The sequence below is a fragment of the Elephas maximus genome, chromosome 15 (assembly GCF_024166365.1).
Source record: "Elephas maximus indicus isolate mEleMax1 chromosome 15, mEleMax1 primary haplotype, whole genome shotgun sequence".
NCBI lineage: Eukaryota > Metazoa > Chordata > Mammalia > Proboscidea > Elephantidae > Elephas > Elephas maximus.
Genome location: NC_064833.1, coordinates 1,110,223 through 1,138,097, shown reverse-complemented (window position 1 = coordinate 1,138,097; position 27,875 = coordinate 1,110,223). Strand labels below are relative to the sequence as shown.

Below are 27,875 nucleotides of genomic sequence, written 5' to 3'. Positions count from 1 at the left end.
CGGGAGGCGGGGCGGGGCAGCCGGAGGCGGGGCAGGAGGCGGAGCCCGGCCGCGAGAGGCTGGCTGGGAAGAAGCCGGGGTGCGGGTAGTGGGACCCGGGAGAACGGGGAGGCTGGGCCTGGTGGGTAGGAGCCTGGAGGGCCCGCGGCGGAAGGACTGGCCTTACGGAGGGCGGAGGTGTACCCTGGCCAGCGTCTGCCTTCGCCCCTGGGCGCCCCAGCTGCAGCAGGCCTACTGTGAGCTCAACCGTCGGATCACGGAGCACGACAAGTGTGAGCGGAGGCAGATGGGCAGAGCCGAGCTCACGCTGCAGGTGGGCGACACCTGCATGCGGCAGGGTCGGCTGGAGCTACACTGCCCAACTCATTTTGGCTTCGAACTGTCTTGCGTGCACCCTTCTTTCTGGATACCCCTTCTGGCTCACAGTCAGAGCCTCTCCCTCTCAGGCTGGGGGTTCCTGGGCCTGCCTTCCCTTCCCAAACATCTACCCCCTCCCCAGATGTCCGCACCATGTCCAGTGCGGAAGGAATGAAACGTTCAGAGGGGCTGATCTGCGCAGAGGGGGGTGGGAGCGGTGGTAGTCAGCCCCACCTCTCCTGCAAGGCCGTCAAAGACGCAGAGGCCCAAGTGGACAGACTGCGGCGGGAGGCCCAGAAGGCCGAGGAGACGCTGGCTATGGCCAGGCTGGCACTGCGGGAGCAGACCCAAGAGGGTGGGCTAGGGCTGGGGACTGGGGGAGTGGGGCAGGAGAGGCAAGGCCCAAGGAGGGGGGATCGGGGTCCAGCCCTCCATCAGCCCCACCTTGATGTCCCCACAGAGGAAGAGGTTCCTGGGCTGAAGTGCCAGGTGGCTGAGTTGCACGATGTGCTGATAAAAGATGTGGGCGACCGCATCCGCAACGACGGCCGGTCAGTGCTCCGGGACCGGGCGAGGGGCGTGTCGGGCCCAGAAACAGAAGTGACCTAGTGGCTGCCCCTAGGTGGCCTCTTGTCATCGATCCTTCAGGCCAGGCGGCCACTTTCCTGCGCTACCAGGACACTAACTACTTGGACACGATGAACCCAGAGCACCTGCGTCCGGAGAGGATGCGGCTGGCTCTGCTAGGGGCACTCAGGTGAGGCAGGGCAGGGCTCGGGTGCAAGGTGGGGAACGCCCCAGGCGCCCCCTCACCACTCCGCCCCCGCAGGTACGGGAAGCCGCTGGTGTTCGATCTAGGCGCGGTGGACATGTTCCCGGTGGTAGAGCGGCAGCTGGAGGAAGTGCAAGCGGGCCTGGCGCAGGAACTGCTGAGCCGGGCGCTGCTGCAGGAGGAGCGGTACCTGTCGCTGCTGCGCCCTGCCGATGGGCCCGAGTACGGCCCCACCCAGTTCCAGGCGGCGCGCCTGGCTCACTTCCACCTCTTCTTTGTCACCAAGGCGCAGTGGCCGCCGGTGGAACAGCTCCAGGCGCTGCTCCCGGTGCGCGTGCTGCTGCCTACCACGAGCCTCCAGCACCCGCCCCAGTAAAGCGCCTGGCTCCACGTTGCTGCGCCACTCTGCATGTGCCGGGGACCGCGCATGTCCGTGATTGCGGGCGGGCAGAGGGCGCCTGCCCGGTTCAGCCAGGCTGGACTAAGGCTGAACACTGGTTTGCAGGGCACTTGGGGAGTTATGTCTGCAGAGTCCCAAAGCGGTGCAAACGGAGTCTGGAGGTCTGGGTCCACCCAGAGGCGTCTCAGAAAGGCCAAGTAACCTACTTCCCAAAAAATCTGGCACTGAAAAGTGTAGGGACCGCAGTTCTGACACACATGCGGGTGCCATGGTTGTTTCTGGGGTGTAGGCAAGCCAAGCAGTCCCTCTCTGACCTGACCTGGCCCAGCCCAGCCCAGAGTCAAGTGCAGGGCAAATTGGGTCAGGCAGACCAGGGCAGTCAGTGGCCCCCAAATCTCTGCCAGCCCCAGGCTTAAAGGGGCAGAGGTTTGGTCTTGGTGGGTGGGGGGACAGACAGGCAGGGGGTAAAACGTAGTCAACTTTATTCTCCTTAAACCACAAAATAGAGTCTTTGGTTGTACAAACATCACTAGTTACAGTCTCGCCAGAAGAGGTCCCGGCTTGGGAGGGGGAGTTAGTCAGAGGCCAGAACTCCTGAAGGGTCTCTTTAAAACGCTAACACCCAGGTTAAAAGACTCGGGGCAAGGGTGGTGTTGGGAGCTGGCAGAACCCCCACCCCAAGTCGGGGAGGCCCGCCCTGGACAGGCGAGGCCCACAGTGGCCTGACCCCTCTAGGAAGGCACGGGGCCCAGGCCGCGGCGTCCCGGCCGCAAGGGGCGGCGGCTACTGCAAAGGGTCACCTCCTCAGGGCCGGAGGCACCGGACGAGGGTCTGCCCAGAAGCACCAGGGCCACCTCTCCGTCCTCCTCCTGTGGACCTGTGAGGTGGGGGAAGGGTGAGCTGTAGGCATCTGAGCACACCTGGAGCTCACCCCGTCTCCCACCTCCCAACTCACCGGGGCTCGGAGACTTTTCCAGAGACCTCAGCTCCTCAGCAAAACCCGGGGACTGAGACAACGAGAGAAGAGTTTGGTGAGGCCAGGGCGCAGAACCACCTGCAACTACTACCCACCTTGAGCTGGGGCCTGGGGTCCATCTGAGGCCCCACAGAGTCTGGGTAGGGTCTGGGCAGAGCCCAGGGCTCAGGACCCACCCTCAGGAAGGACAGGAGGTGGTGGAAGCCTCCACAACCATGGAGCAGAGGAAACAGCAAGGTGGGGGCCCCACTGGTGGAAGGGGCAGGCTGTGACAGGACAGAAGAGGGGCAAGAGTGTGGTGCCAGGCCCATGTGCGGTGGGCGGTACCTGGATTTCATAGACAGGTCTGGAAGAAGGGAGGGCTGCAAACACCCTGTAGTCAAACTTCTTTCCAGACAAGAACTTGAAAGGACAGCATGAAGAAGGAGATGGGAAAGTGAGAGAAACAGGAGAGCTTGGTCCCCACCATGACAGTGCGAGGAAGAGGAGGGGAGGGCCGTCCCACCACGGCCAAGGCTACCGGGGCGTCTCACCAGCCGTCCAGGGGAGCTGCTGGTCTGAAGGCCGAGGTCTGGGAGACAAGAAGCAGGCGCTGGGGGACATCCGTGTTGCCGGACAGGCCCTCAGCCTCCCCTCCTTTTCTTCCCCCGCCCCCTCCACAGACCTTCCAAGGGGGTGGGTGAGGGGGTGGGTGCAGGCGAGGGAGCTTCAGCCAGCCGCTCCAGGGGCCCACGCTTGCCCCGGCCCTCTTGGGACTTGCTGAGAACCATCTGTGCACGGAGAGCATCCTGCTCCAGAGACTTCATTCTGCGGAGACCAGCAGGCGGGGCTAGATGGTGCGGGTGGGCGTGACTGAACGGTGAGGCGGGCGTGGCTGGCATGGGTGGGCGGGGCTGGTCGGAGCAGGGCGGGGCCAGGGCCTCACCTGGCCGCCCTCCACAGCGCGCGCTTCTCTGCCTCCAGGGCCCGGCGCTCGGCGGGGGACAGGGCCCGCTCAGGTATAGGCAGTTCCGGGCTCTGCACCCGCAGCCGCTCCTGATGGCGCCGCTCAGCCTTGGCTGTCCGCACAGGGGCGCTGCCTCCCAGGGATGGAGGGGACGCTGAGCTGAGCCTGGGGAAGGGGACAGGACAGGAGGAGTCTGGCTGGCTATGGGCGGCAGGGCACGTCAGGTGTCAGAGATAGTGTGGGTCACGCGGGGACCAGCGAGCTGGGACAGCCCCTCACCCTTCTGCAGGGCCCGAGCCGGCCCAGGGCGGCTCCTCCTCCTGCCCGTCCAGGGCCTCCCCGTCCAGGGCGACCCCTGTTTCCGGCTCCCCGGTAGTGGCGGCCTCCTCGCGCAGCACCTGCGCCCTCTTCTGCTGCAGCTTGCGGGCTGGGGGGACGTTAAGGGGGGCTCAGCCCGGCCGGCCCCGCCCCCCGCTCCCGCCCCGCCCCCGCCACCCCACTCACCCTCCTCCTCCTGCATCTTGCGCAGGTCATCGGCGCCCACCAGGGACACGCGCTTGGGCGGGCCCTCTGCCTGGGGCACCCGCACCTCCAGCTCGAAGTACTTCTGCCGCTCGCGAAAGGACAGCTGCTCCGGGGAGGCCGCGGGCCCGGGTGTGGAGGGCTGGGAGGAGTGGGCACTGAGACGTGGCCGGCTGGGCCCCTTAGGGCTGGTGTCAGGGTGGGGCCCACACCCGGGCCGGAGAGGCCCTCAGCCGCCCCTACATACCTGGGCTGAGGCATCATCAGGGGGGTGCGTGATGGGCACGGCGGCGAAGGTCCGGTAGGCTTGCTTCACGTTGGCCGGCAGCTCGTCTGGGGAGGGCGGGGATGGCGGCTGGGGGACCAGGTGTGCGTGAGTGGTCCTGCCGGCGGGTGCTGCCATCCCCCGCTGCCAGCTGTCTCCGCTCAGCTAGGGCACTGGAGCCTGCCACCCCTCTGACCTCCATTCACTGTCCTACAAGGACCAAGCTGGCCCTGCCTACTAGCTGAGTGCACTCACAGAACCGGGGCCACCTCTGCCCCTGTGGGTTGGGGAGCCCTCGGGCCAGGCCTGAGGCAGTGGCAGGACACCCGTGGTTTGGTCTGCTGGGGGCAGGGGCAGAGAGCCACAAGGGAGAGATCTAGGGTTCAGATGGGGGGTGGGGGAGGAAAAGATAGAGAAGGAGCTGCAGTGGGTGCCCAAGTTGGAGGGCAGGGGCCAGGTCTGCATTGCTGGAACCTACTCCCATACTACAATGCAGCAGGGACCCAGAGCCTGGCTCCACTCCACACAGCAGAACCAGGCGGGGTGGTGGGGGAGCAGCTGGGGCCTGAAGGAGTACAGCGAGGAACTCAGGACAAAAGTGTGGGGTGAGATGGGCGGGCAGGGAAGAGTAGCCAACAAATGCCCTAGCTGTGCCTGTGTGGTGTTGGGGCTCGGGCCTCCTGGGGTTCTCAGGGCTGCAACTCCTCTAGGTACAGGGCCCTCCCCCACCCCACCAGGCAAGCTCCAGTCAGGAAAGTGTCCATAAGCTGTGCCCTCAGACAAGACTCCGTGTTATCCAAGGAGGTGGCTGGAGAGGCCCGAGTCAGCCCTGACGGTGATGGGTAGCAGCTGGAAGGGAGGCCTCGGAGAACTGCACCCAGCCCCCGCCACTGTCCTCCCCATCTGTGGGCACCCTTGTCCCAGGACACTCACCTGCTGGCTGCCAGGAAAGCAGGGGGCCTCATCGGTCCAAGTTCCAGTGACCCCTGATGGCACCTGCAGAAAAGGGGCAGCCAGTGGGCAAGGGCCAGGTAGGGCTGGTGACCTGGGAAATAGGGAGGTGGAGCTCCCAGCTGCCAGGTGGGTGCTTGCCTGGGCCATCCAAGGCTAGTCCTCACCTCCCCCACCTGACCCCAGCATGGGGACTGTCCCCAGGGAGGCTTGGACGACCACTTGGCCAGCACGAAGGGGTTCTCCCCAAAGGGGTGAGGCTTCGAGTCCACCAGGCTCTCCCCCTCCCCCCACAATGCTGGGGGATCCTGGCCCTTGGTTCTGCCCCCAGGCCTGGGCCGGGCAGCCAGGTTTCTGTCCACGGTGGTGGGCAGCAGTGGGCAGGGCTGTCCGGAGCTTCACAAGGAGAGAGGGAGACAGGACAGACCAAGACAAGTGAGGGAAGGTGGGCATCGGGAGGTGGGGCCGCAGGGAGAGGTTGACTGGAACCCTACCTGCACACCCCCAAGCTGTGCCTCCTGTGTGCTTCCAGCCTGTGGCCCCAAAGGTAGCCTCGGGCTCAAGGCCCCCCTCCCTGTGGGCCCCCGGAGCCAGCCAGGCCCCACGGCCTCTCAGCTCTCCAACGTCACAGCTGCTGCCCCTCCTGGGGGAGTCCCCCTCCTCAGCTTGGCCAGGCAGGGTCCGGGCCCCTCACCCTCACCCAGGGTGGCCACCTCACTCTCAGGAGGACAGCATCAGCAGCCCAGCCTGTGAGGCTCCTGCAGGCAGCTGGTGGGCGCACACGGGGAGGTTATCTTTAGCTCTGAAAGGCCTCCTGCCAGCCCTGCCTGTCACTGGCCTTCCACACCCTGCCAGCTGTCCAGGGCCCCGCCCCGGCCACCCTTGGCCTCGCAGCTGCTGCAGGCTGTCCAGGCTCATGCACCCCCAGCTCCACCAGGACACCATGGTTCTGGTGGCCTCAGCTGCCTCTACGCCAGCCCTCTGGGGCCCACCACCCCTTCCCGCAGCTCCAAGGCTGAGCTTGGCTCCATCCCCCAGCCTGTGGGGGAGCATGAGAGCGAGGATGGGGAGGGGCCAGGAGCGCCTTCAAAGGTCAGGCCTACCCCTCGCCAGGTGGACTCAGAAAGCCCCTACTTCCGTGCCCTGGGGTCCTCAGCTAACAGCTTGGCTCAGGGATTATGGGGGGCCGGGCCATGACAGGCTAGAAGGCCTGGGGCCTCGAGGAGCACGGGGACAGCCAGCCCAAGAAGCGGGCTTCTGACAGCCCCTAGCCCCTGCCCTGGGGCACCCAGACTTCACCTGGACCCTTGGGGGCTGCCCTGCTCCCACACAACCACACTCACTCCCAGGCCACTCTCATGGGCAGACCCTGCACTGGCTGGGCTTGGTCAGGGACCCAACCTGAGCCAACACCAAGAGGAGGGAGGGGGCTGGGCTCAGGTCCTGGCACCTGTCTTGCCACACTCTACATCCCTGTTCCTCGGCACACCCCTGGCCGCTCTGCTGCAGTGCCCCACCCCGCCAGGCTCCTGCAAGTGCCCAGTGGCGGGACCACCTGGCAGCCTGCTCCCCCACCAGACAGCCCTGTCCCTTGGTGTCAGGTAAACAGAACGCTAGGGCAGGGACACAGACTGATGGGACGGTGGGCAGAAGGGACAGAGGGCACGAGCCCGGCATCAGCCCAACACTGACCCTCTGCACGCTGCCACCGCTGGGCACTGCGGCCAGGGCACGGTAGTCCAGCTTCAGCGGCTCTGGGCTCCGGCCCTGGGGAAGCAGAACAGACAGTGCTGCAATGGCGTTGGCGAGGTGGGGGGAAGGCTGGGAGGGACAGCACTGCAGGGGACGCCTGTGGCTAGCAGAAGGCCCATACGTGGGAGGTGGGCTGTGCCCGTGGGGGCTGGGTACATGTGCACCCTGGGGTGCCTGGCCCTGTCCGCATGCTGCCCTATGGGTTTTGTCTACTTCGCAGCCCCCAGCAGAGAGAAGGCAGCCTGAGCTCACAGCCAGGGGATGGCCTGGCACTCACCGTGGCCTCTGTGGCCTCCAGCTCCCGTGGTGGGGTCTGTCTGGCCAGCTCCTTGTCCTGTGAGCAGAGCACACAAAGGTCAGGACTGAGGGCTGTGGGCTCCTGGCTCTGCCCAGCCACAGGCGACTCTGACCTTGCCAGGGCCCTCGGGGCTCAGCTCACGGTCAATGGAGGAGACACTCTCAAGGCTGTTCCGGCGGCCGATGCCTGCCACAAAAGGGTTGGCGATGACACCTGGGGACACCTGAGAAGAGGGAAGAGCAGCTGGGGGCAAGTCACGGTGCCACCCCACTGGGACGAGCCAGTAGTGTGTGCAGACCAGGGATTGACCTGGCCATGGCAGCCCCACAAAGGACTGTGGGCCGTGCTGGGTTCTGCAAGGCAGGGTGCCCAACGGCCCTGGACACAGTGTCATCATCCCAGGCTGTGTTCCTTGTCTGGGACATGAGGTGGCCGCAGTGCATGGCTCACAGGGCTGTTGTGGGCACAGGTTATGTCTGCTCGACTCCTGGCTCTGTGCCAGCACCCGAGGGGTCTGACCTGCGGCGGGGGCATAAGGGGGTAGGCGGACTGTCCAGGCACTCAGGGTGTAGACCGTACAAGAAGGATGGGGCACACGGACGGGCAGAGGGGAGTGGCGTATGCCCCTGCGGCCAGAGTGCCCTCCAAGGGGGGCTGTATCTGGAGCTTGTAGGTGAGAGCTAAGTACAGAGCTCTGAAACAAAAGCCGCGCTGTAAGAGAAAGTCTGACCGCTTCTGAACCTAAAAGGCCTCCACCACCTCATCCAGACCCAGGCCTGGGAAGGGCAGAAGGGTCCAGGGAGAAAGGCCACCCTGCCGGTCCATCTTGGCAGGGCAGGGGGGCAGGGCTCCCGGGGTGTGAGGGTGTCATCTAGTCAAGAACTATGCTTGGGCTGTGAATGTCAAGGACAAGCACAGGCAGCAGGAATGCAGAGAACAGTTTCACTCCCAACCACCAAGTGACAGGAGGGAAGGGCTGGTGCAAGCCGCAGCAGGGGTGCGGGGGGGGGGGGGGGTAGAAAAAGGGACGGAGGGAGGGGACAGGAATCAGACAGCAGTGGGCACCTGAGTGGGAGTGAGGAGCCCTAGAGGACAGACACTGTCAGTGTGGATGAAAAACAAACCCAGCTCCTTTTAAAGAAACACAGTGAAAATGATAAAGTGATGGGCAGTGGAGCCAGGCAGGGAGAGAACGCAAGGAGAGGAAGTCACTGCCCCCAGATCACACAGGGTTCAAGGTTACACAGGATGAGTGGCAACGTGGGACTCTAACAGGAGAAGGCATGATGCACAAAGATGCGACCGTCATACACTGGGCGCGCTGAACAAGTTAGCAGCTACATAGGTCAAGCAAAGACCACTAGAAATCTGGGAACTTGATAAATACACAGTTATAATGGCGGACTTAGACATGTCTCCTTCAGATTCTGACAAAGCTAGCAGGTTCAACAACGACAAAAGACAAGGCTCCTTCCTTCCCTTCTGCTTGAATACCTTAGTTAAAAAGCTACCAGGCAGACCCGCAAGGCAGGTACTGGTGGGCAGGGAGAACTGTCACACACACAGGGACCAGGCAGAGGTTAACTACAGTAAGGATGATTGGAGAAGGGCATTCTGGTACGGAAAGGGCTGGCCTGGGTGGGGAGGTATGGGTGGGAATGAGTGCTCTCCTGCAGTTATTAACAGACACAATGTGTGTACTCTGTCCACAGAGGGGTCTTGAAACCAGCCACACCTCACAGTAATAAGCACACCCAGTGCCCAGATCTTGGCGTCTAAACATCACTCTCTACTAAAAAGAGCAGTGGCTGACTCCAGGGCTGGGCAGGGAATGTACAAGATGACCTCAGAACACTCTGTGGCAGGAAGAGCATTCTAAGACCATGATCAGAGATCTGCGGCTCATGTCAAGTGACCAGAAGCCAGCCCGAGCCCCTTCTCACTGGCCAAGTCAGGGACAATGTGAGCATCAAAATGAATAACGATAGTAACAAATGACAACCCAGTGAATAAAATACAAATGCCCAAGTCCACACAGATGGGTAAGTAGGCGAACACATCAGTGAGAAGGGAAAGCTCTTCCTTACAGTTCAACAGCTGATAAATGCAGAAGGAACCACGGACGGGACCATCACCACTCAGCCCCCGCCAACAACTCACTGAACAAACACTGAAAGAGGCTGACACCAGCAGGTGGGAAGGTGATGAGGAAGGAGGTAGTGACATAATCTCACAGCACCTGCCACAAAATCCTTGTTAGTTACAAAGGGGAAAGAGTGACTTTGCAGTGGAGAAACCTGGCCGACAGCACCGTAGCCAAGTGATAAAGAGTGAGGTCATCAATAATAGGGAAGACACCATCCAGGCCTCCTGACGGGAGGTTCTGAGAAGACACAGTGTCACTTCTGTGATCATCCTGCCAAAACCACACACACTGAAACTTGTCATGAGGAAACGCCAGACAAACCCAAAGTGAGGGACGCTCTACACCACAACGGTCTCTGTCATCAAGTGTCAGGGTCCCGAAGGCCAAGACAGGAGGTGACGGAGTCATGCCACCTGAACCCAGTGTGGGGCCCCGGGCTGGACCCTTTAGCTATAGAGGACGTCCTCAGGATAGCTGGTGACACTGGGACAGAGTTTAAGAGCTTCCTTGTCTTGTTCCTGCAATTCTTCTCTACACCTAAAACTGGGTATTTGCTTATACTTTTTAGAAATAATGGCAGGATAAATGAAGAGTTAATCACATCGGAGCCTACAAGATAAAGGGACAGAGATGGAAGTGAGACCTTTCATAAGCGCCCTGTTTTACAGTTTGGACTTTGCAACATGTAATTACCTTATTTTATAGTTTAGACTTTGCAGCCATGTAATCGTTTACATAATTAACAGAACTTAAAAAAAAAAAAAAGCCATCTCTAAAAGCTGAAAGCAAATAAGTCTAACTATATGTCAAGTTGGTGGTATAACCATACAAAGAATTATTTCAATGACTTAAAAACACGGTATTTTGCCTGTGCATCCTAGGTAGACAAATCCTAGGGACAAAAAAGACCACAAACAAATCTTAAAACTGCAATGGTCTTTCTGTTGGTAATAATGTCGGTGCTGTTATTTGAAATCATTATGTAATTGTAACAATAACACAGGTGTAAGACTTTAAAAGTCAATAAAATCTGTAATCTTAAACATGAATTGAAAATAACAAACTCATCATTTTCCTTTTTCTAAAACGTCCACTCCCTAGCTCTAACCACTGCAGAGGTATGGAAGCAATGGCAACTCAGTAGGAATGAGCACCGCCCGCACACAACTATGGTCTCTAAACACCACTTCTTTGACCAAAGTCCAAAAGCTGGTTCCTTTAAAAGACCACTAAAATAAAGCCTTAGAAGTGCGATCAGAGAAAAAGGCGGCAAAAACATTACGCTCGAGAAGAGAGATGTAACGGTAGAAAACAAAGGTAACAAAAGGAGGAATAGTTTCTATACCAAACATGTTGAAGAGCAAAGTGAAAAGGTTCTTGGAAAGTGATGTCATCCCAGAGTTGCTTAGGGATCCTGCTGTTGCTGGCGCTGACAGCAGATGCCTGCTGGGCTCTGTCCACTTTATTGAACCCTCTCAACAACCCTATGCAGGAGGCACTGCTATCATCGCATCTTAAAGACGAGGACACTGAGGTGCCAAGAAATAGAGCACTTGCCCAAGGCCCTACAGCAAGGTTTATGCCTATTAGCAAGGAAGCCACTATGTAGGCACCCTAGACAGGAACCAGGCCCAGAACAAAGAGCAGACAAGAGCTGAGAACACCTCCTCCCCGTGCTACAGACTGTTCCAGAGGGCTGCGACAGCCGACCCCTAAGCTGATACAGAAGCTGGTTAGCTTGGGAAAAAGGAAACCACAGACCACAGATGGTGAACTCTAATGTCTGCAGGGCCAGACAGGTTAACAGAGGAGCCCAGTGAGCCAGGCTTAAGACAAACAGGAAGAAAAGCAGGGTGGTGGGAGGGGACTGTAACAAACTGAGAGCAATTCCCCCTGTACCACAGGGGGCTCGGAAACAGACAGTGGTCCTGTGGACTGAGAGGCCAGTGTGCCAGGGCAGCCAATTTGCTCTGAGAAGGCAGGAACCCAGGTATCTCCGTGAAGCAGCTGATTTGTAAGTGCCAGCTACACTGAACCACTGTGGGCTAAACCCCAGCCTCAACTTAGCACCTGCAGGTAAAAGCCAATAAACAGTCTCTAGAAAATTCAACACCCGTTTCAGGTAACAAGTCATACTAATTAGAAATAGAAACAGCTTTCCAAATGCAAAACCTGCTATGAAAGAATCCACAGAGCAATTATCAACATACATGAAAAAGCAGTCCCTTCAAAGTCGGGCTCGAGGCAAGGACACCGGCCACTCTTCAATGCACGTGGGAAGTACTAGCTAACCCGAGACTGGAACAGTATCTGAGAGATGAAATCCTGGACAGGGAGACCCACACCTCTGCCTCTTCAGACAGTGGGGCTTCTACCCAGAAAACTAAACACAAGAAATTTATTAGGATCTATCGGGAGTTCCTGGGTGACCCAAACAGTTAAGACACTTAGCTGCTAACCAAAAGGCTGGCAGTTCTAACACACCCAGAGGTGCCTCGGATGCAAGGCCTGGCAGTCTGCTTCTGACAAACCTGCACTGAGAGCCCTACGGCAGCTCTGCTCTGGCACACACACTGGCACCATGAATCGGGATCCACTTAACAGCAACTGGTTTGATTTAGGAGCTGCTAAAATTAATTTAAAAAAAACAAAGAGCAACCTGTAAATGTACTTGGAACAAGCTCATTCACACTAGAAATGAAGTTCTACAAAAATAATCCCAGTGTCCTAGCCTGGGCTTGTCATGGAACTCGGCAGATTCATTTACACGACAAAACATATGAAAACAGACAGAGACTTGAAAAGAAGAAAAGCAAACGACTTGGCCTGTTAGGTATCAAATCATACTACAGGCTCTTCCCCAGTCATATTTTGAGTGCCTTCCAACCTGGGGGTTCATGTTCTGGCACTTTATCAACGTTCCACTCCTGTTCATACGGTTTTCACTGGCTAGTTCTTTTCAAAAGTAGGCTGCCAGGTCCTTCCTCCTAGTCTGTCTTAGTCCGGAAGCTCAGCTGAAACCTGTCCGTCATGGGTGACCCTGCTGGTATGTGAACACCGCGGCATAGCTTCCAGCATCACAACAACTCGCAAGCCCCCACAGTATGACAAATTGACAGACGTGTGGGGGGAAACTACAGTATTTAAGGTGGTGTGGCATTGGGCCCAGGTCTAGAAAAAAAGCTGGGAATAGGTGAGAATTCAACACACAACAGAGGTAACATTCTTCCCCAAAAGGGGAAACTGACAGACTCTCCAATAAATGGTGTATGGACAACTATACACATTTACCTGGGGAAGAAAATTCTAGGTGGATTCCAGAGCTACATTACTTTTTAAGTTAAAAGATTAGACAAAAAAAGACAATATTTTATAATCTTGCAATAAGAAAGGTTTTCCTAAGCAAAACTCCAAACCCAGAAGTCACTTAACACAACAAAATTTAACTTGTAAAAAACTTAAATTTTGTAAACCTTAAGACACCATTTCAAAAGGGCAAAAGGTAAGTGACAGACTGAGAAAAAAGCCCACCTGCGCCCTATGTAACAGAGGATGGACACCTGTGCAAGAAAAGAGCACATGTATGTCCTGAGAGATAGGGGGCTGCAGAGTGGGAGGTGTGGGACCACAGGAAAGGACAGGCTTCTGACCAGCAACAGGCGTGCCAGACGTCATTCCCACCTGTCAGGTGAGACGGAAACACATTTTTACGACCCCGGGGGAGGACACAGGGAGAATGACGCAGGCTCCGTTCCCCGCAGGGTGAGTGGTGCTGCAATGTGGCCACATTGACTGTGGCTGTCTCCTGACACGGCCAGAATCCCGCCAGGAACAGTTCTTGCAGCACCCTCTGTGCCTGCACCAGCTGTGCGAGTACACGCTCAGGACTGCAGTGGTGAGCTGGACGTGCCACATGGCACGTGTCCACAGCCAGCACGGCAGGCCCCTGCAGTGGTCACACACGGGAAGGGAAGGTGCAAGCAGAACACCTGGGCACCACTGCACTGCTCACCAAGGGCAAGGCCAGGAGTGCATCCACCCACAGAGGACGTGGGCACACCCAGCACTGGCTGAACAAGGACACGCTCACATACACGCTCTAAGGTGCTTGAACGCTTCACAGGAACCACGAATTTGTTCTCCCTCTCTCTGAATAAAAAGCTTTAAGATACATAAATATGTTAAATAAAACATCTCTGATTTATACTTTGAAAAGATAAACACAAGGTAAAACCCTCTCTCCGTCACACGTTTGTCAACGTGTTGTACTGAGGTGGCTTGCATGTTGCTGTGATGCTGGAAGCTATGCTACCGGTATGTCAAATGCCAGCAGGCTCATCTATGGTGACCACGTTTCGGCACAGCTCCCAGACTAAGACAAACCAGAAAGAAGAGCCTGTAAATGTACTTTCAAAAATTAACCAATGAAAACCTTATGGATAACCACACTGATGAATAACATCACGATAAATGGAGAAAAACTGAAGTCGTCAAGAATTTCGTCGTATTTGGCTTGACGATCAACGTCCATGGAAGCCGCAGTCGAGAAATCAAACAACGTACTGCTTTGGGCAAACATACTGCAAAAGATCTCTTTTACATCCTAAAAAGCAAAGATGTCATTTTGATGACTAAGATGCTCCCGACTGACCCAAGCCATGGTCTTTTCAATCGCCTCACATGCATGCAGAGACTGGACAACGAAAAAGGAAAACAGAAAATGAATTGATGCATCTGAACTGTGGTGTTGATAAAGAACGGTGGAATACAGCCAGAAAGAACAAATTAGTCTTATAAGGATTAAAACTAAAACGTTCCTCAAAAATCAGGATGGCAAGATCTGGTCTGCTTGCTTTGGGCACATCATCAGGAACGGGCTGATCGGCTTGTGCTGCGGACAGTGCTCCCTGCCATGATGGGTCCTGCTTCCATCTCGGGACCCGTGTCGCGCTGTACTGGCCCCACCACACAATCCTGCCCACGCCCCTCGCTCTCCCTAGGCCAGCACTGCAGACAAGGTGGGATGACCCCACATGCACTTGGGCCCTCCAGGCTTCCCCACACACTCTTTGGGGGAGGGTCCCAGGACCTGGGCGGGGGCAGGGGTGGAGCACTGACCTCCAAAGCAGTGGCGGTGCTGGTGTCGAAGCCGTCGCAGACGAGCACGGTGAGGGTGTCGCCCACGCTACGCAGCAGCTGCACGGCCTCGGAGTGCGTCAGGCCCAGCAGGCTCTGCTGGTTTACCTCCAGCAGTCGCAGCCCCACCCGCAGCCGGCCGTCCCGGCCTGCTGCCCCCGTGGGGCTCACCTGCAGAGAGGCACGGCATGGGGCACGCAGGAGACCGGGTACCTGGCACCCACCATCCAGCACTTGTCTCCTGACACCCACCTCCTGCCCAGCACCCACCTCTCAGCACCCAGTGTTCGCCTCCCAGTGCCCAACTCCCACCTCCTAGCACTTGGTGCCCACCTCCCAGTGCCCATCTCAGCACCCACGTCACAGCCCCTCGCACCTGTCTCCCTAGTGCCCAGCACCCACCTCCCAACGTGCTACACCTGTCTCCCCAGTGCCCAGCACCCACCTCCCAGTGTCCTGCACCTGTCTCCCCAGTGCCCAGCACCCAAATCTAAGGCAGCCCACCTTGGAAATGAAAACGCCCTCATCAGTGGGGTCACAGGGGTTCCCCGCGTGGCCCTTGGCACCCCCACGGATGCTGATCCCCAGCTTCTCCCCAGGGGCCTTCTGGATGCAGAGCTCCTGGCGGGACAGGCAGGGCTGGGGTTGGCGGCAGGTGTGGGCATGGCCCCTGACCACCCGTGGCTCCAGCCCGGTACTTACCCTCATGCCTGGGGGCGGAGGATCCCTGCGCACGAGCAAGTGCAACTCGAGGCAGGGCCGGAGCAGGGCGCTGACCGCTTCCTGGTGTGTGGCTTCCCGCACATCCTGGCCGTTCACCGCCAGGATGCGGTCCCCGACCCGCAGGCCATTGCGCGCAGCCAGACCTCTTGGGAGCACCTGCAGAGAGAGGCAGGCTGGCAGGTGGGGCCTGCTATCCAGGCCGACCCGCACACAGCCTCCCTCCCTGTGCCCACCCAGGTGCTGCCGTATTCCCTCTACCTTGGAAATGAACACACCCGGCTCCTGGACGCCAAACGGGTGGCTTGAATGATCAGAACCCCCAACAATGCTGAGCCCCAGTGGGCCCCCTGCTCTGGGCAGCCGGATCTCCTGGGGACACGGAGACGGAGAAGACTTCAGGGGCTGTGTCACTGTCCATAAGGACCCATGTCGAGAGAAAACATGGCAGGAAGGATGCTCCCCCAGCCACAAGAACCCTAAGGACACAGCCTGGAGGAGGCTAGCATCCACCCCAGAACCCAGGGCCGTGATGCGGGACGCACGGCCAGTTGTTAGGGATGTGAGATGGGGGCAGGGCCCAACTGACATCTTGCCGCCTTGGCAGTGGACTCCAGCCACGGCCTCACTGACCACAGTCAAGTGACCAGGTGGGGAGAATAGCAGAGAGAGTGCAAACTATCTGGGGGTGCATAGCGGGAAGCAGGGTGAGGACCACACCGGGAAGAGGCCAACTGGGAGGCAAAGCCAGCCAGAGAAGACAGGGCGCCCTCACCACAAGAATAGGGCCTGGGTGACCATGGCCCACGTCCTCAGAGCTGTAGAGGTGGGGGAAGTACAGAGAAGTCTCACCTCCACTGGATAGGGCCCCTCCAGGGCAGTGGCTAGCAGGCTGGGGGCCAGTCTTGGTGGCCCAGCCTCCCCAGCAGTGGCAGTGGTTGGGATGGAGGCAGCAGCAGGGGGTGGTGGGGAGTGTCGGGGAGGGCTGGGGGACAGGGGAGCCCCAGCCTCCCGCTCCAGCAGCAGAGCGATGGTGGGTGAGGCTGCAGTGAGCAGGGACACAGCGTGGTCGTGCCGGGCCTCTGTCATGTCCACGCCATTGATCTGTGAGAGTGATGCCTGGTCAGGGGGCCCGCTGGGGTGGAGAGGGCGCTAGCCCACACCTCCCCCCAGCCCATCTCACTCACCGAGAGGACGCGGTCGCCAACCTGCAGGGTGCCTGCCCGGTGGGCAGCGCCACCCTCTGCAATGCGGGAAATGAAGATGCCCTGCAGGGGGGACCCCCGTGAGGCCTGCACCCGACCCTGTCACTGCCACCCTTGGGGAGCCTGATGAGAGGCACCCACGCCCAGGCCCCGCTAGCTCCCGAGGCCTTACCGCATCGCCGGCCCGGTAGGGAGTGGAGCCTTTCCCACCGGCAATGCTGAAGCCCAGCCCCTTCTCGCTGCGCAGAAGGCAAGCAGCGTGGCGCTGGCGCAGGGGCCCCGAGGCCTCAGGCTGGGGCAGGGGCAGGGGCAAGCGCAGGCTGCCCCCTCGCCTCTCCCGGGGGCTGTAGTCATCCTCGGGTCGCAGAGGCGTGACTGTGACGGCGTTCTCGGGCTCCACCATCCGCTCCCGCCACACCCGCATCCGCACAGTGGCCCCTGCCCCCCGCAGAGCCTCCACGGCCTCATGGTGCTCTGCGCTCTGCAGGGCCACGCCATTCACCTGTAGGGCAGGCAGGCCGTCACCCCACTCCACAAGGGAAGACCGAGGCTCCGGGCTCCGGCCCAGAAGCTCCTGGTGACTCCTGCTCTCCTGCCGACAGGTGCCGTGCAGTCCCAGGGCCAGGACACAAGCTGGCTGGGGAAGCAGACACCTGCCCACAGCACCCTGCTGGCCTGGGCCCAGTGTCCGCACATGCCCCTACCCGTATGAAGGGTACCCCCAGATGCTGGCCCTGGCTGCCCCGTGAGCTCCCAGCACACCTGGACGGCTGGGTGCCAAGGGGCTCCAGCTCAGGGCTTGCCCAGACCTGTGAGAAGTTGGACCCCTTCTGGGCCAGCCCCCTCCAGACAGGCTCCACAGCAGCAGCGCTTCCGTGGCTCCCCACTGCAGGGGCTGCCTGAGCACCTCAGGACCTCATCAAGAGCCCAGCAGAGGAGTGGGTAGGGGTGAGAAAAAGCCGCCCTGAGCACAGCCCCCCAGGACGCTGCCCGAGGCTCACCTCCAGGAGCTTGTCCCCCACCCGGACTCCGGCCCGGGCCGCGGGGCCCTCCTCTGACACGCGGGAGATGAATACACCCTGCAGAGTACAGGTCCGAGATCAGGAGGCAGTGGGCCAGCCACCTCATGTCCTTAGATAAATTCATAGCAGCTGAAAAGCCTAGACACCGCCAAGCCAAGGGAGAGACCCTGCTCCCAGCCCAGCCCTGACCCAGTCGTTCGCTGCCAAAGCTGCAGAGAACCGGCCCAGGTTTTGGTGTGTTGGGACTCGGGGATCAGAGCCCCAGTCTCTACTGCCAGCCGTAGGGTGCAGGCCACTGTGCGGTCCCAAGGAACAGGGTACAGGAATGTGTGTGCCCCATGATGACTTCAAGGCAACAAATGAGTAAGGCCACGGGGGACTGCACGGACTCAGGTGCCTTTTACATTGTTCCCCAACATTAACCACATAGATGTCCCTGTGAGCTGCCCTGATGCTATGTGGGGAAGTGTCGGGCCCAGGCTGCCCATAGACTAGGAACATGTATGTTCACCTGGTGTCAGAGAACTTCAAAAACAAATAAAGCCATCAGAAAACAGTGCGTCGTGACTCCCATGGTGACCAGCACCTCTCGAAGCAGCGAAAAGCCCCCAGACAAGCAGGAAAAGGTACTGAGGACTGGGCAGAGGGGACAGGACGGGGGAGGGCAGGTGGGACTCAGGGCCGACAGGGACAGGACAGCATGGGGACGGGGCCGGGGGAAAACTGGGCGAGACGGGGACAGGACAGGGCAGCGTTGGATGGGGTGGGGGGAAAAAGGTGACATGGGGACAAGAGAGGCAGCATGAGAATAGGAGGATATGGCGCGGGATGTGGGTAGCAGGGGCTCTCACCTCGTCATCTCCCTTGTAGGGACTGGAGCCCTTGCCCCCTGCAATGCTGATGCCCAGGCCCCCCGTCTGTCGCACAATGGTGAGTGTCAGCTAGAAACAAGCAAACACATGAGCATCCAGGTCTGCCCAGCAGGGGACGTGGGAGGAGCCAGTCCTCCCGGCAGCCAGGGCCCTGGTCAGGCCCTGCAGTCTGGAATTGGCCTGCCAGGGCCTGGTGAGGTCAGGGCGAGACCCAGAACAGGCAGCCAGGGCCCGGGAGCACAGGCTAGAGGGCTTGCCCGCCCCTGGTAGTGGAGGTCAGAGGCCACGCCCATGGTGGGAGGGCCTATGCCTCGTCTGCAGGCCTATGCCAGGGCAGCCCCAGCGGAGCAGCAGGCCAGTCTGCCCAGCGCCCTGGCACCCTCCCGGGAGGTGCCGTACAAGCAAAGGGAGGAAGGCGTGTGAGCCAGCAGCCCAGAGGCCAGCGAGAGTGGCGAGCGGTACAGACCTCCTCTTCCTCAATGCGGGCAGGCTCTATCAGCAGGTTATTGGCCTGGTCAAACGACACCCCCTGTTAGGACAGGACCAGCGAGGCATGCAGGTTAGCGCCACCACCACTGGCCCACCACCGCCCAGCCTGGCTGTGAGGCAAAGAAGAGAGAGCACACCAAGCCCCGCGGCCCCAGCACCCGCCCACCTGCACCACCCGCACCCTTGCCGGGGGTGTGCCCTGTGCTCCTTTGGCAGGTGTGAGGCCCTATGGACCCTCTGTGAAGGATAGGGGCCCAGACTAGGCTCGTTTGCTAGGAGATCTACCACCCTCTTGGCACCTCCAAGGTTAACCCACAAGGTCTCCACCTGGACTAGCTCAACACAGCCCTACAGCATGGGGAATCCCAGGATCTTAAACACAGTGTGATCACAAACCACCTCAGGGCAGAAACCGCTGAAGTACCAGAAACACTGAGGAAGGGGGTGGCCCTCCGGACGCCCAGCCCCTGTAAGGGCCGGCAGATGGCCAGACCCTCAGGATGGGGTTAGAAAGCCAGCAGTTGTAGTTGGCCTCCGTGGGCGAGGTGGCCCAAGAGGCGTAGGAGCGAGGAGAACACAGCCCTTGTCAGCAGCTCTGGGACACCCTCAGCTCCTCTGGCCCTGTGATCCCCTTGCCAGCCAGCACCTCGGCAAACATGGACCCCATAGGGCCACCACCAGGAACAGCAAGTGAAGCTGACGTAGGGTGGCCTGTGCAGGCACTCGTGGCAGGCTGGTTGGGCCACTGCTGGGACCGCATGCTGGCTGTGGAAGCCAGACCTGCATCCTGCTCCCTGTGCTCAGTCCACGGGCAGCAAGGGCACAGGGCTGGGACCCACCTTGACGGACGGTGCGGAGGCTGCGGCCTCCTCCTGGGCCTCTTCCTCAGGCTCCTCTTCCTCCTCAGCCTGAGAAGCCCAGGGCGCGTGGGGGCCGTTGTGCCAGCTGCCAGGTGCAGCCTGGCCCTCCCCGTCTGGCCGCATCCCCTGCAGCAGGGCCACAACTGCCTCCGGCTGCGGCAGCTTGGAGATCTTGAAGTGCTTTTTGTAGTGTGGCGTGTCCTTGCGGATCAGCCGTTGCCGCCCGCCCGGGAGGGGCCCGGGGGCCTCGAGCTGCCCCTCCTCGTCCTCACTGTTCATCTGTGGCAACAGTGTGTCCTCTGCGAAGTGCACTGTAGGCTGTGGGTGTGCGTGAGGAGGACGACCACCCAGCACGCCCCCAGCCCCACCTTCTCCAGGGCCGCGGGAGCGCTGTGAGGTCGGGCATTCTAGGTGGTTCCCGGAAAGCCCCACAGAGCAGCGCCAGGCAGGAGACAGAGGTTCCCCGGGGGGTTCCATGCCATGACAAGCCCCGAGTGGTACAGATGGCTTTGAGGGAGGACAGACCACCCGATCCCTCCCAGCAGGGCCCTGCTCCTGCCTCCAGGCTCAGCCTCCCAGCGTCCCCCGGTCTGTCCTTACCTCCTCGTAAGCCTCCTCCGTGTCCTCCTCTGGGCTGGCTGGAGTGGTCTCCTGCTGGTCCAAGTCCTCTTCCTCAGCCGGCGGGCTCTCAGGCTCCCCTGCGGAGCCAGTGCTGGCGGATGGGTGCGAGGCTTCGCTCAGCCCAGACTCAGTGCTCAGCCTCTTCTCCTGAGGTGGGGCAGTGGAGTCAGCCACAGCACCTACCCATTGCAAATGATGCCACCCCATCGCAGAAGGCCCCCACCTGGGGTGCCCTACCCTGGCCCCTCCCATGCTTGGCTATCGTCTGACCTTACCTGCTGCTCTGCACCAACCAGCTTTAGTCAGAGCATGCGAGTCCCCTGTGCTCCCCTGTACAACCCCAATCCCCTGCTTAACGGGCACTCCATCTCGCCTCTCCCGCTCCAGCCCTGCCCTCGCCAACCCTCGCAGCCCCCACCCACAGCCCCGCCAACCCTCATGGCCCCCACCCATGGCCCCGCCAACCCTCACAGCCCCCACCCACACAGGCCACAGCACCCCAACCACGTGCCCACAGGCACCTCCTCGGTGGACGAGGGTGGCTCAGGGCCTGGCTTGCAAGTGGGGACCTCTCCCCGACGCTCCTCAATGCCCCTCTTCATCACCTTCAGCTCGCTGGGGTGAGGCGTGGCACGGCGCTGCAGGCCCTGGAGGGGTGACGGGGTGAGGGGCAGGGGCAGGGCAGGGGTCAGATAGGGTGGCAGAGGTGCCCCGCCCGGGGTCCCCATCCCACCCCCATACTCGCGTCTCAGAAGCGGCCTCCTCAGCGTCCTCGTCGCCCACGGGGGCCTCCAAGAACTGGATGACGCTGACACGGCTCAGTGGGGCATCGCTCCAGTCCTCTGAGGGGCTGCTCTGCTGCCCCGGATCCTCTGTGGGAGACTAGCGTCAGGCTGCTGCGCCCCCGCCTAGGCTGTGCCCAACCTGGATGCTGACACCTACCAAGGCCAGGTGAGGGCTGCTGGGGCAGCAAGTAGCAGGTGAGCACCTTCTCGCCTGTCTGGACGTCATCCTCCGTCTGGAAGCGCAGCATGGGCTGTGCCTGGTTCTCCGCCAGCCACAGGGCCTTGAGATTGAGGTGGGTGAGTGCGAAGGGCAGACTCTGCAGCCTATGGTGGGCAGGCGGGCAGGAACGGTCAGTGGGGAAGGGCCGGGCCCAGGCGGGCCATGCGGTGGTAGTAAGCAGGGTGCGCAGCAGGTGCTCACCGGTTTCCGGCCACATCCAGCACGTGCAGCTCAGCCGTGTGGGCAAGCTCAGGGGGCAGGACGGCCAAGCGGTTGTCCCTCAAAGAGAGCACACTGAGCGCCGCACAGCCGCCTATCTCAGGCGGCAGCCCCTCCAGGCGGTTCCGGTCTGCATTGAGGTTGGTCAGCTTGGTCAGCTTTCCCAAAGATCTAGGCAGGGTCTGATTGAGAAAAGGCAGATGAAAGCTTCTCTAACTCTGACGGCTGCTCCCACCTCTGTCCCCCACCAACACGCCAAGCCAAGCGCAGCCAGAACAGCGGCCACCATTCCTGCATCTCCCAGTGTCCTGGCCGGAGCCCCTGAGGCCACGCCCATTGTCCCACTCTCCTTGCCCACGCCCCGGGAGCAACTGCAGCCGGCCATCTCTGCTGTGCCTGACCCCACTCCGCTGCGCCCTGCCTGCCTGGGGACACCCTTCCTGGGGTTCTGCAGCACTGGCTGCACTTCCCCTCTGCCCGCAAGAGGGTCCCCATACCCACTCTAGTATCAGGCATCACCTTCACAACCCTCCCCAAACCTTCTCCCTACCTCTACTCTCTGGCCTGACTGACTCCTTGGAAAAACAAATAGCCTCCAGCCTCCTAACTCATTCTCTCTAAACACAGGTTGACTCCTATCCCTGCCTCATCACTGACCTGCCCCTCACGCCCCATCACCAAGTTCTTCCTCCAACCTGCGAGGCCTCCCAGCCTGCCCCTCTAACCACCCATCCCAACTACACTTCTTGTCCAGTAAACTCCTTCCTGACAGACGGTTCTTAGCGCCACGTAGTCTCTGAGACGGGCCATCTCCACCTCTACACACACGTACCCATGCGCACACACAGTGACCTACACCGCAACACACAAGTGCACGCACTCACCTACACCTACAAACAAGAACACACACACCGTCACCTACATCTGCACGCTTATATCACACAAACATACCACCACACGCGTCTACACACACACAGCTGCACATGTGCTGACAACCATGGAAACCTGCATGAGCACAACTGCATACCTACGTGTATGCGTAACTCCGCGTGTACGTTTCCATGTGCTGGTTAGCATACACCGGCGTGACAACGTACGCTCCTGTAAACATACAGCCATACACATCTATGACTGCACAACGCACTCGCGCACACACCTGTACCTGTTTTGGCGGACACAGGCACAGACACGTAGGTCTGTGCTCACACACCTGCGTGCTCATGCCTGCACACGTTTCCACACACACATGCTTACCACCAGCACATGCCCACATGCATCACCAGCAGCCGTCACGTTCCCTCCAAGCTCTGGCCCTCCCGCCCTGTTCCAGCGCTCGCTCACTCCTGCCTGAGCTCCCTACCCCCTCTGCCGGGGCCCCCCGGGCTAGGCCCTACCGTCAGGAGGTTCTCAGTCAGGATCAGCTCAGACAAGTTCTCACAGTCCCCGATCGCCTCGGTCACCTCACACAGGCGGTTTTGGTCCACCTTCAGGATGGACAGCTGCTTCAACTGGCCTAGTGGTGGAGAGACACAGCTCAGAAGTAGGCGTGTGGAGACCGGGCACGTTCCTGGCCACCCGGCCGGCGACAAGGCTGCCACTGCTCCTCTAGCCTTAGACTACTCTCTCCTCCCGAGGGCCTACTCTCCCCTCCCGGGGGATTTCATGGCCTACTCCCTCCTCCTGAGGGGGTGCCCTTGGCCTACTCTCTCCTCCGGAGGGAGTCTCCTTGGTCTACTCTCCCCTCCCGACGGGATCTCCTTGCCCTACCCTCTCCGCCCGAGTGAATATCCATGGTCTACTCTCCCCTCCCGAGGGAGTCTTCTTGGCCTACTCTCCCTTCCCAAGCGGGTCTCCTTGGCCTAATCTCTCCTCCCGAGGGAGTCTTCTTGGTCTACTCTTCCCTCTTGAGGGGGTCTCCCTAGCCTACTCTCCCCTCCGGAGAGGATCTCCTTGCCCTACCCTCTCTGCCCAAGTGAATCTCCATGGTCTACTCTCCCCTCCCGAGGGAGTCTCCTTGGCCTACCCTCCCCTCCCGGGGGATCTCATGGCCTACTCTCTCCTCCCGAGGGGGTGCCATTGGCCTACTCTCCTCTCCCGAGGGGGTCTCCTTGGTCTACTCTCCCCTCCCGAGGGAGTCTTCTTGGCCTACTCTCCCTTCCCAAGGGGGTCTCCTTGGCCTACTCTCTCCTCCCGAGAGAGTCTTCTTGGTCTACTCTCTCCTTTTGAGGGGGTCTCCCTAGCCTACTCTCCCCTCCCGAGGGGATCTCCTTGGCCTACTCTCCCCTCCCAAGGGGGTCTCCTTGCCCTACTCTCTCCGCCCGAGTGAATCTCCATGGTCTACTCTCCCCTCCCAAGGGGGTCTCCTTGATCTACTCTGTTCCCTTCCGGTGGGTCTCCTTGGTCTACTCTCCCCTCCCAAAGGGGTCTCCTTGGCCTACTCTCCCCTCCCGGGGTGCCCCTGGCCTACTCTCTCCTCCCGAGGAAGTCTCCTTAGTCTACTCTCCTCTCCTGAGGGGGTCTCCCTGGCCTACTCTCCTCTCCCGAGGAGATCTCCCTGGCTTACTCTCCCCTCTCTATGGGGTCTTCTTGGCCTACTCTCTCCTCCCTGGGGGGTCTCCCTAGCCTACTCTCCCCTCCCTAGAAGATCTTCTTGGCCTACTCTCTCCTCCCGAGGGGGTCTCCTTGGCCTACTGTCCCCTCCCTTGGGGTCTCCTTGGCCTATTCTCCTTTCCGAGGGGGTCTCCTTGGCCTACTCTCCCCTCCCTAGGGGATCCCCTTGGCCTACTCTCTCCTCCAGAAAAAGTTTCCTTGGCTTATTCTCCTTCTCTAGGCGATCTCCTTGACCTAATCTCTTTCTCTAGAAAATCTCCTTGGCCTACTTCTCCCTCCCGAGGGGGTCTCCTTGATCTACTCTCTTTTCCTGAGGGAGTCTCCTTGGTCTACTGTCCCCTCTCTAGGGGGTCTCCCTAGCCTACTCTCCCCTTCCGAAGGAATCTCCCTAGCCTAATTTCCATTCCCGAGGGGATCTCTCTGGCCTAATCTCTTTTCCTGAAAGAGTCTCCTTGATCTACTTTCTCTTCCCGAGAGAGTCTCCTTGGTCTACTCTCTTCTTCCTAGGGGGTCTCGTTGGCCTACCCGCCCCTCCTGAGGGAGTCTCCTTGGCCTAATCTCCCCTCTCTAGGTGGTCTCCTTGGCCTACTTTCCTCTCCCGAGGGAGTCGCCTTGGTCTACTCTCTCCTCCCGAGAGGGTCTCCTTGGCCTACTCTCCCCTCCCAAGGGCATCTCCTTGGTCTATTCTTCCTCTCTAGGGGGTCTCCTTGGCCTATTCTCCCTTTCCTAGGGAGTCTCCCACCCAATTGAAGTCAGGAACCTTCTCCTCAGCACCATCTATTTAACCTCGACTCTAACACTGTACGTGCTAACCAACAAGATACCCCCAGGCCCACCCCAGGCAGGCCCTGCACTTCGCCCCAGGACCCACAAGTACTCTCCTGGTGCCCACCCACTAGCACACCCCCCTGGCTCGCACGCACCAATGCCGTCAGGTAGCCGCTGCAGCAGGTTCTGGGACAGCAACAGGTCCGTGAGCAGTGCCAGCCCACCAAGCTCTGCAGGGAGCTCCTCCAACCGGTTCTCTGACACATCCAGGCACACGAGGCGCCGCAGGTTCCCGAGCTCCTAAGGGCCAGGTGTGAAGGGTCAGGTGGCAGCGGGCACAAGCGGGAAGGAGGGCCCAGGGATCACAGCTGTAACCACACTCACTGGGGGCAGTGCTGACAGCTGATTCCGGTCCAGCCACAGTTCTCGAAGGTTGGGCAAAGCCCCCAGGGTGTCAGGCTGCAAGGGTAGGTAGGGCAATGTGTATGACAGGGAAGAGGCCCTGCCCCAGTGGACCTACCCCCGGGCCTTGGCCCCACCCCGCACCAGCACTTCCAGGTCGTTGCCTCCAAGATCCAGCTGTTCCAGCTTGACCAGGAAGGACAGGGACCTGTGGGGAAGCAAAGCATGGCATGGCGTGGCAGGCGCCCCAAGACTCTGGGCCACACACCTGCCCGTGAGGTGATGGAGGGCCACGACACTCACGCAGGCAAGGACTTGAGCAGGTTCTCCCGGAGTTCCAAGGTGACCAGATTGGCGAGGCTGAAAAAGATAAAGATGACGACAGTTGAACAAGAAAGACAGTGCTAACGATAGAGTACACAGAAACGAGACAGCAAGCACAATGGTGGGGCCCAACCCAGGAGAGCACTCACTTGCCCACGTCCCCTGGCAGTGCCTGCAGGGACACGTCATTCAGGGCCAGGTGAGCCAGGCTGCGCAGCTGAGTGAAGCCGTCAGGGAGCCTGGGGAAAAAGCCAGGAGTGCCACCTCACACACTCAGACCAGAGCTACAGATCCCCCGCTGTGACCAAACCTCAGCCCTGCGCTTACTCCCCACCTGGACAGAGGATTCCCGCTGAAATCAGCAATCTCCAAGGCCTTACAAAACTTTATGCTTTCGGGGATTTCGGGGATGTCTACAACAGAGAAAAAGTTGGTTAAGAAAACGCCCCACCCCCAGGATTCTGCACCAGCCTCCCAGAACTCCACAGCCCACCCCCAGGGTTCTGCACCGTTCCGAGACACGTCCAGCTCCACCAACTGCATGAAGTTGGCCACCTCAGGAGGCAGGCGCTGTATCTCGTTGTCACTGAGGCCCAGTTTACGCAGGTTTAGCAGGCGGAAAAATGGCTGTACGGGCAAGAACGGGGTCAACAAGAGGGCCCCCCAACCGAGAGCTCTCCAGGGCAGAGACAAGCACCTGGACACGGCCCTGCAGACCACAGCTGCCTTCCTCTGGACCCCACAGGAACCTGGGGGCCCAGCAACAACACCCCAGTCTACAGCAGTCAGGACAGCAAAGCACACGCGCCCCGCAAAGTACCAGACTCAAAAACTCCTGCGATCTCTGGGCTACCCGGATAGATGCACGTGACCACTGCCTCACCCCAACACTGGCCTCACCCTTCCAAATCCCGGCTAAAGAGTGTCCTGATTTCAGGTGGGCAAGTACCCCCTTCCCGGCTCTGCTGCTTTACCATAGAGCTCCAGCCCCCATCATTGCCTCTGCCACGCAGCAAGCGAGCAGCCAGAGAAACCCAGTTGCTTGCCCAAACCTATAACAAAAACTTGGTAGCTAATCAACAAGCAAAAAGTAGTAAAGACAACACAACATCCCAAACACGACAGTAACTGTGAGGCAGCACCATCATGCCTGGAACCCCGCCTCTTATGACACAGTGTCCCCAGGCATCAGGCGCTTAAGATCCATCTCCAGGAAGGAAATCCTTTTATAAGCTCCTTCCCCAACGCTCCTCTGTCACGTCCCGACAAAAAGGACCCGCTGTCGTGAAGGGACAGCGCCTGTGTGCGAAGGGCTGCGGGGGGCAGACCTGCTGGGCAGGCACCGCAGGCCGAGAACAGCACGCGGGAGGCAGCTGGCGTCCACCTCCGTAGCGCCGAGCCCCCCAGCACCCATCGGCCAACCCGACCCGTCCCACTGCCGCCACGCCTGCAAGATCGGCGGGTCTCCTGCTGGTGTCCTACTCCTGCAGCCGGCTGCTACCTGGTACCGCCCAGGCGGCTGAGCCAGCCGGGAGGGTGGGGCGGGCGAGCGCGGCTCCGGCCGGCAGGAACCAGCAGGGCCGGCTGGGAGGCATCGGCGCCCCACCCGGCCGAGCAGGTGCCGCCGCTCACCTTGGGCAGCTCGCGCAGCTGGTTGGCGTCCAGGAGCAGCTCCTCCAGGCTGCGGCTGTAGCGGTAGATCTCCTCGGGCACGGCCTGCAGCGAGCAGTGCCGCCGGTCCACCGACTCCACGTGCCGGTTGCAGCGCCACAGCGGGATGCACTTGAGCATGGTGCGGGCGGGGGGGCGCGGGCGCGGGCCGGGGGGCGGGCGCGGGCGCGGGCGCGGGCCGGGGGGCGGGCGCGGGCCGGGGGGCGGGCGCGGGCCGGGGGGCGGGCGCGGGCGCGGGCTCGGGCCGGGGGGCGGGCGCGGGCGCGGGCCGGGGGGCGGGCGCGGGCGCGGGCTCGGGCCGGGGGGCGGGCGCGGGCTCGGGCCGGGGGGCGGGCGCGGGCTCGGGCCGGGGGGCGGGCGCGGGCGCGGGCTCGGGCCGGGGGGCGGGCGCGGGCGCGGGCTCGGGCCGGGGGGCGGGGCGCGGCCCGCATCAGCGGCGGGGGAGAGGCCCGGCCGCGCTCGGGACGCTCAGGGTCCGGACGCCGGCGGCCTAGGGCGCGCGGCCCGGTGGCGCTCAGACGCTGAGAAGGAGGCGGCGGCGGCGGTTCCGCATCCCGCCGGCCCAC

The 27,875-nt window shown here is 60.6% G+C and overlaps 2 protein-coding genes across 6 annotated transcripts; one reads left to right on the top strand and one right to left on the bottom strand.

The window, feature by feature from the left end:
* The first annotated feature begins 481 nt into the window (after nt 1-481).
* IQANK1 (IQ motif and ankyrin repeat containing 1) lies at nt 482-1,861 on the top strand. The gene is made up of 4 exons (XM_049853812.1): nt 482-712; nt 818-908; nt 980-1,114; nt 1,187-1,861. Exons 1-4 carry the CDS (start codon nt 511-513, stop codon nt 1,503-1,505), a joined length of 747 nt encoding a protein of 248 aa, XP_049709769.1. The 5' UTR covers nt 482-510; the 3' UTR covers nt 1,506-1,861.
* Nucleotides 1,862-1,994: 133 nt separating this feature from the next.
* On the bottom strand, nt 1,995-27,465 carry SCRIB (scribble planar cell polarity protein). Of its 5 annotated transcripts, XM_049853811.1 has the most exons (38): nt 27,271-27,465; nt 26,148-26,265; nt 25,973-26,051; nt 25,788-25,877; nt 25,618-25,674; nt 25,459-25,522; nt 25,297-25,371; nt 25,068-25,212; nt 22,929-23,047; nt 21,517-21,716; nt 21,253-21,419; nt 21,052-21,182; nt 20,832-20,957; nt 20,290-20,457; nt 19,669-20,007; nt 18,807-18,869; nt 18,320-18,409; nt 17,448-17,525; nt 16,619-16,948; nt 16,429-16,509; nt 16,094-16,345; nt 15,503-15,613; nt 15,224-15,400; nt 15,026-15,142; nt 14,504-14,692; nt 7,352-7,462; nt 7,219-7,275; nt 6,882-6,956; nt 5,172-5,234; nt 4,221-4,328; nt 3,956-4,115; nt 3,731-3,878; nt 3,431-3,616; nt 3,170-3,312; nt 3,039-3,076; nt 2,833-2,907; nt 2,485-2,536; nt 1,995-2,406 (listed from the first exon to the last, which is right to left on the bottom strand). In XM_049853811.1, the coding sequence occupies exons 1-38, from the start codon at nt 27,427-27,429 to the stop codon at nt 2,261-2,263; spliced, it is 4,887 nt and encodes a 1,628-aa protein (XP_049709768.1). In that variant the 5' UTR covers nt 27,430-27,465; the 3' UTR covers nt 1,995-2,260. The 5 variants fall into 5 exon arrangements, 4 of the variants coding, with proteins under 4 accessions (XP_049709768.1, XP_049709765.1, XP_049709766.1 ...); XM_049853808.1 differs by lacking the exon at nt 2,833-2,907 and having other exon boundaries at nt 15,026-15,160; XM_049853809.1 differs by lacking the exon at nt 2,833-2,907.
* Between the last annotated feature and the right edge of the window lie 410 nt (nt 27,466-27,875).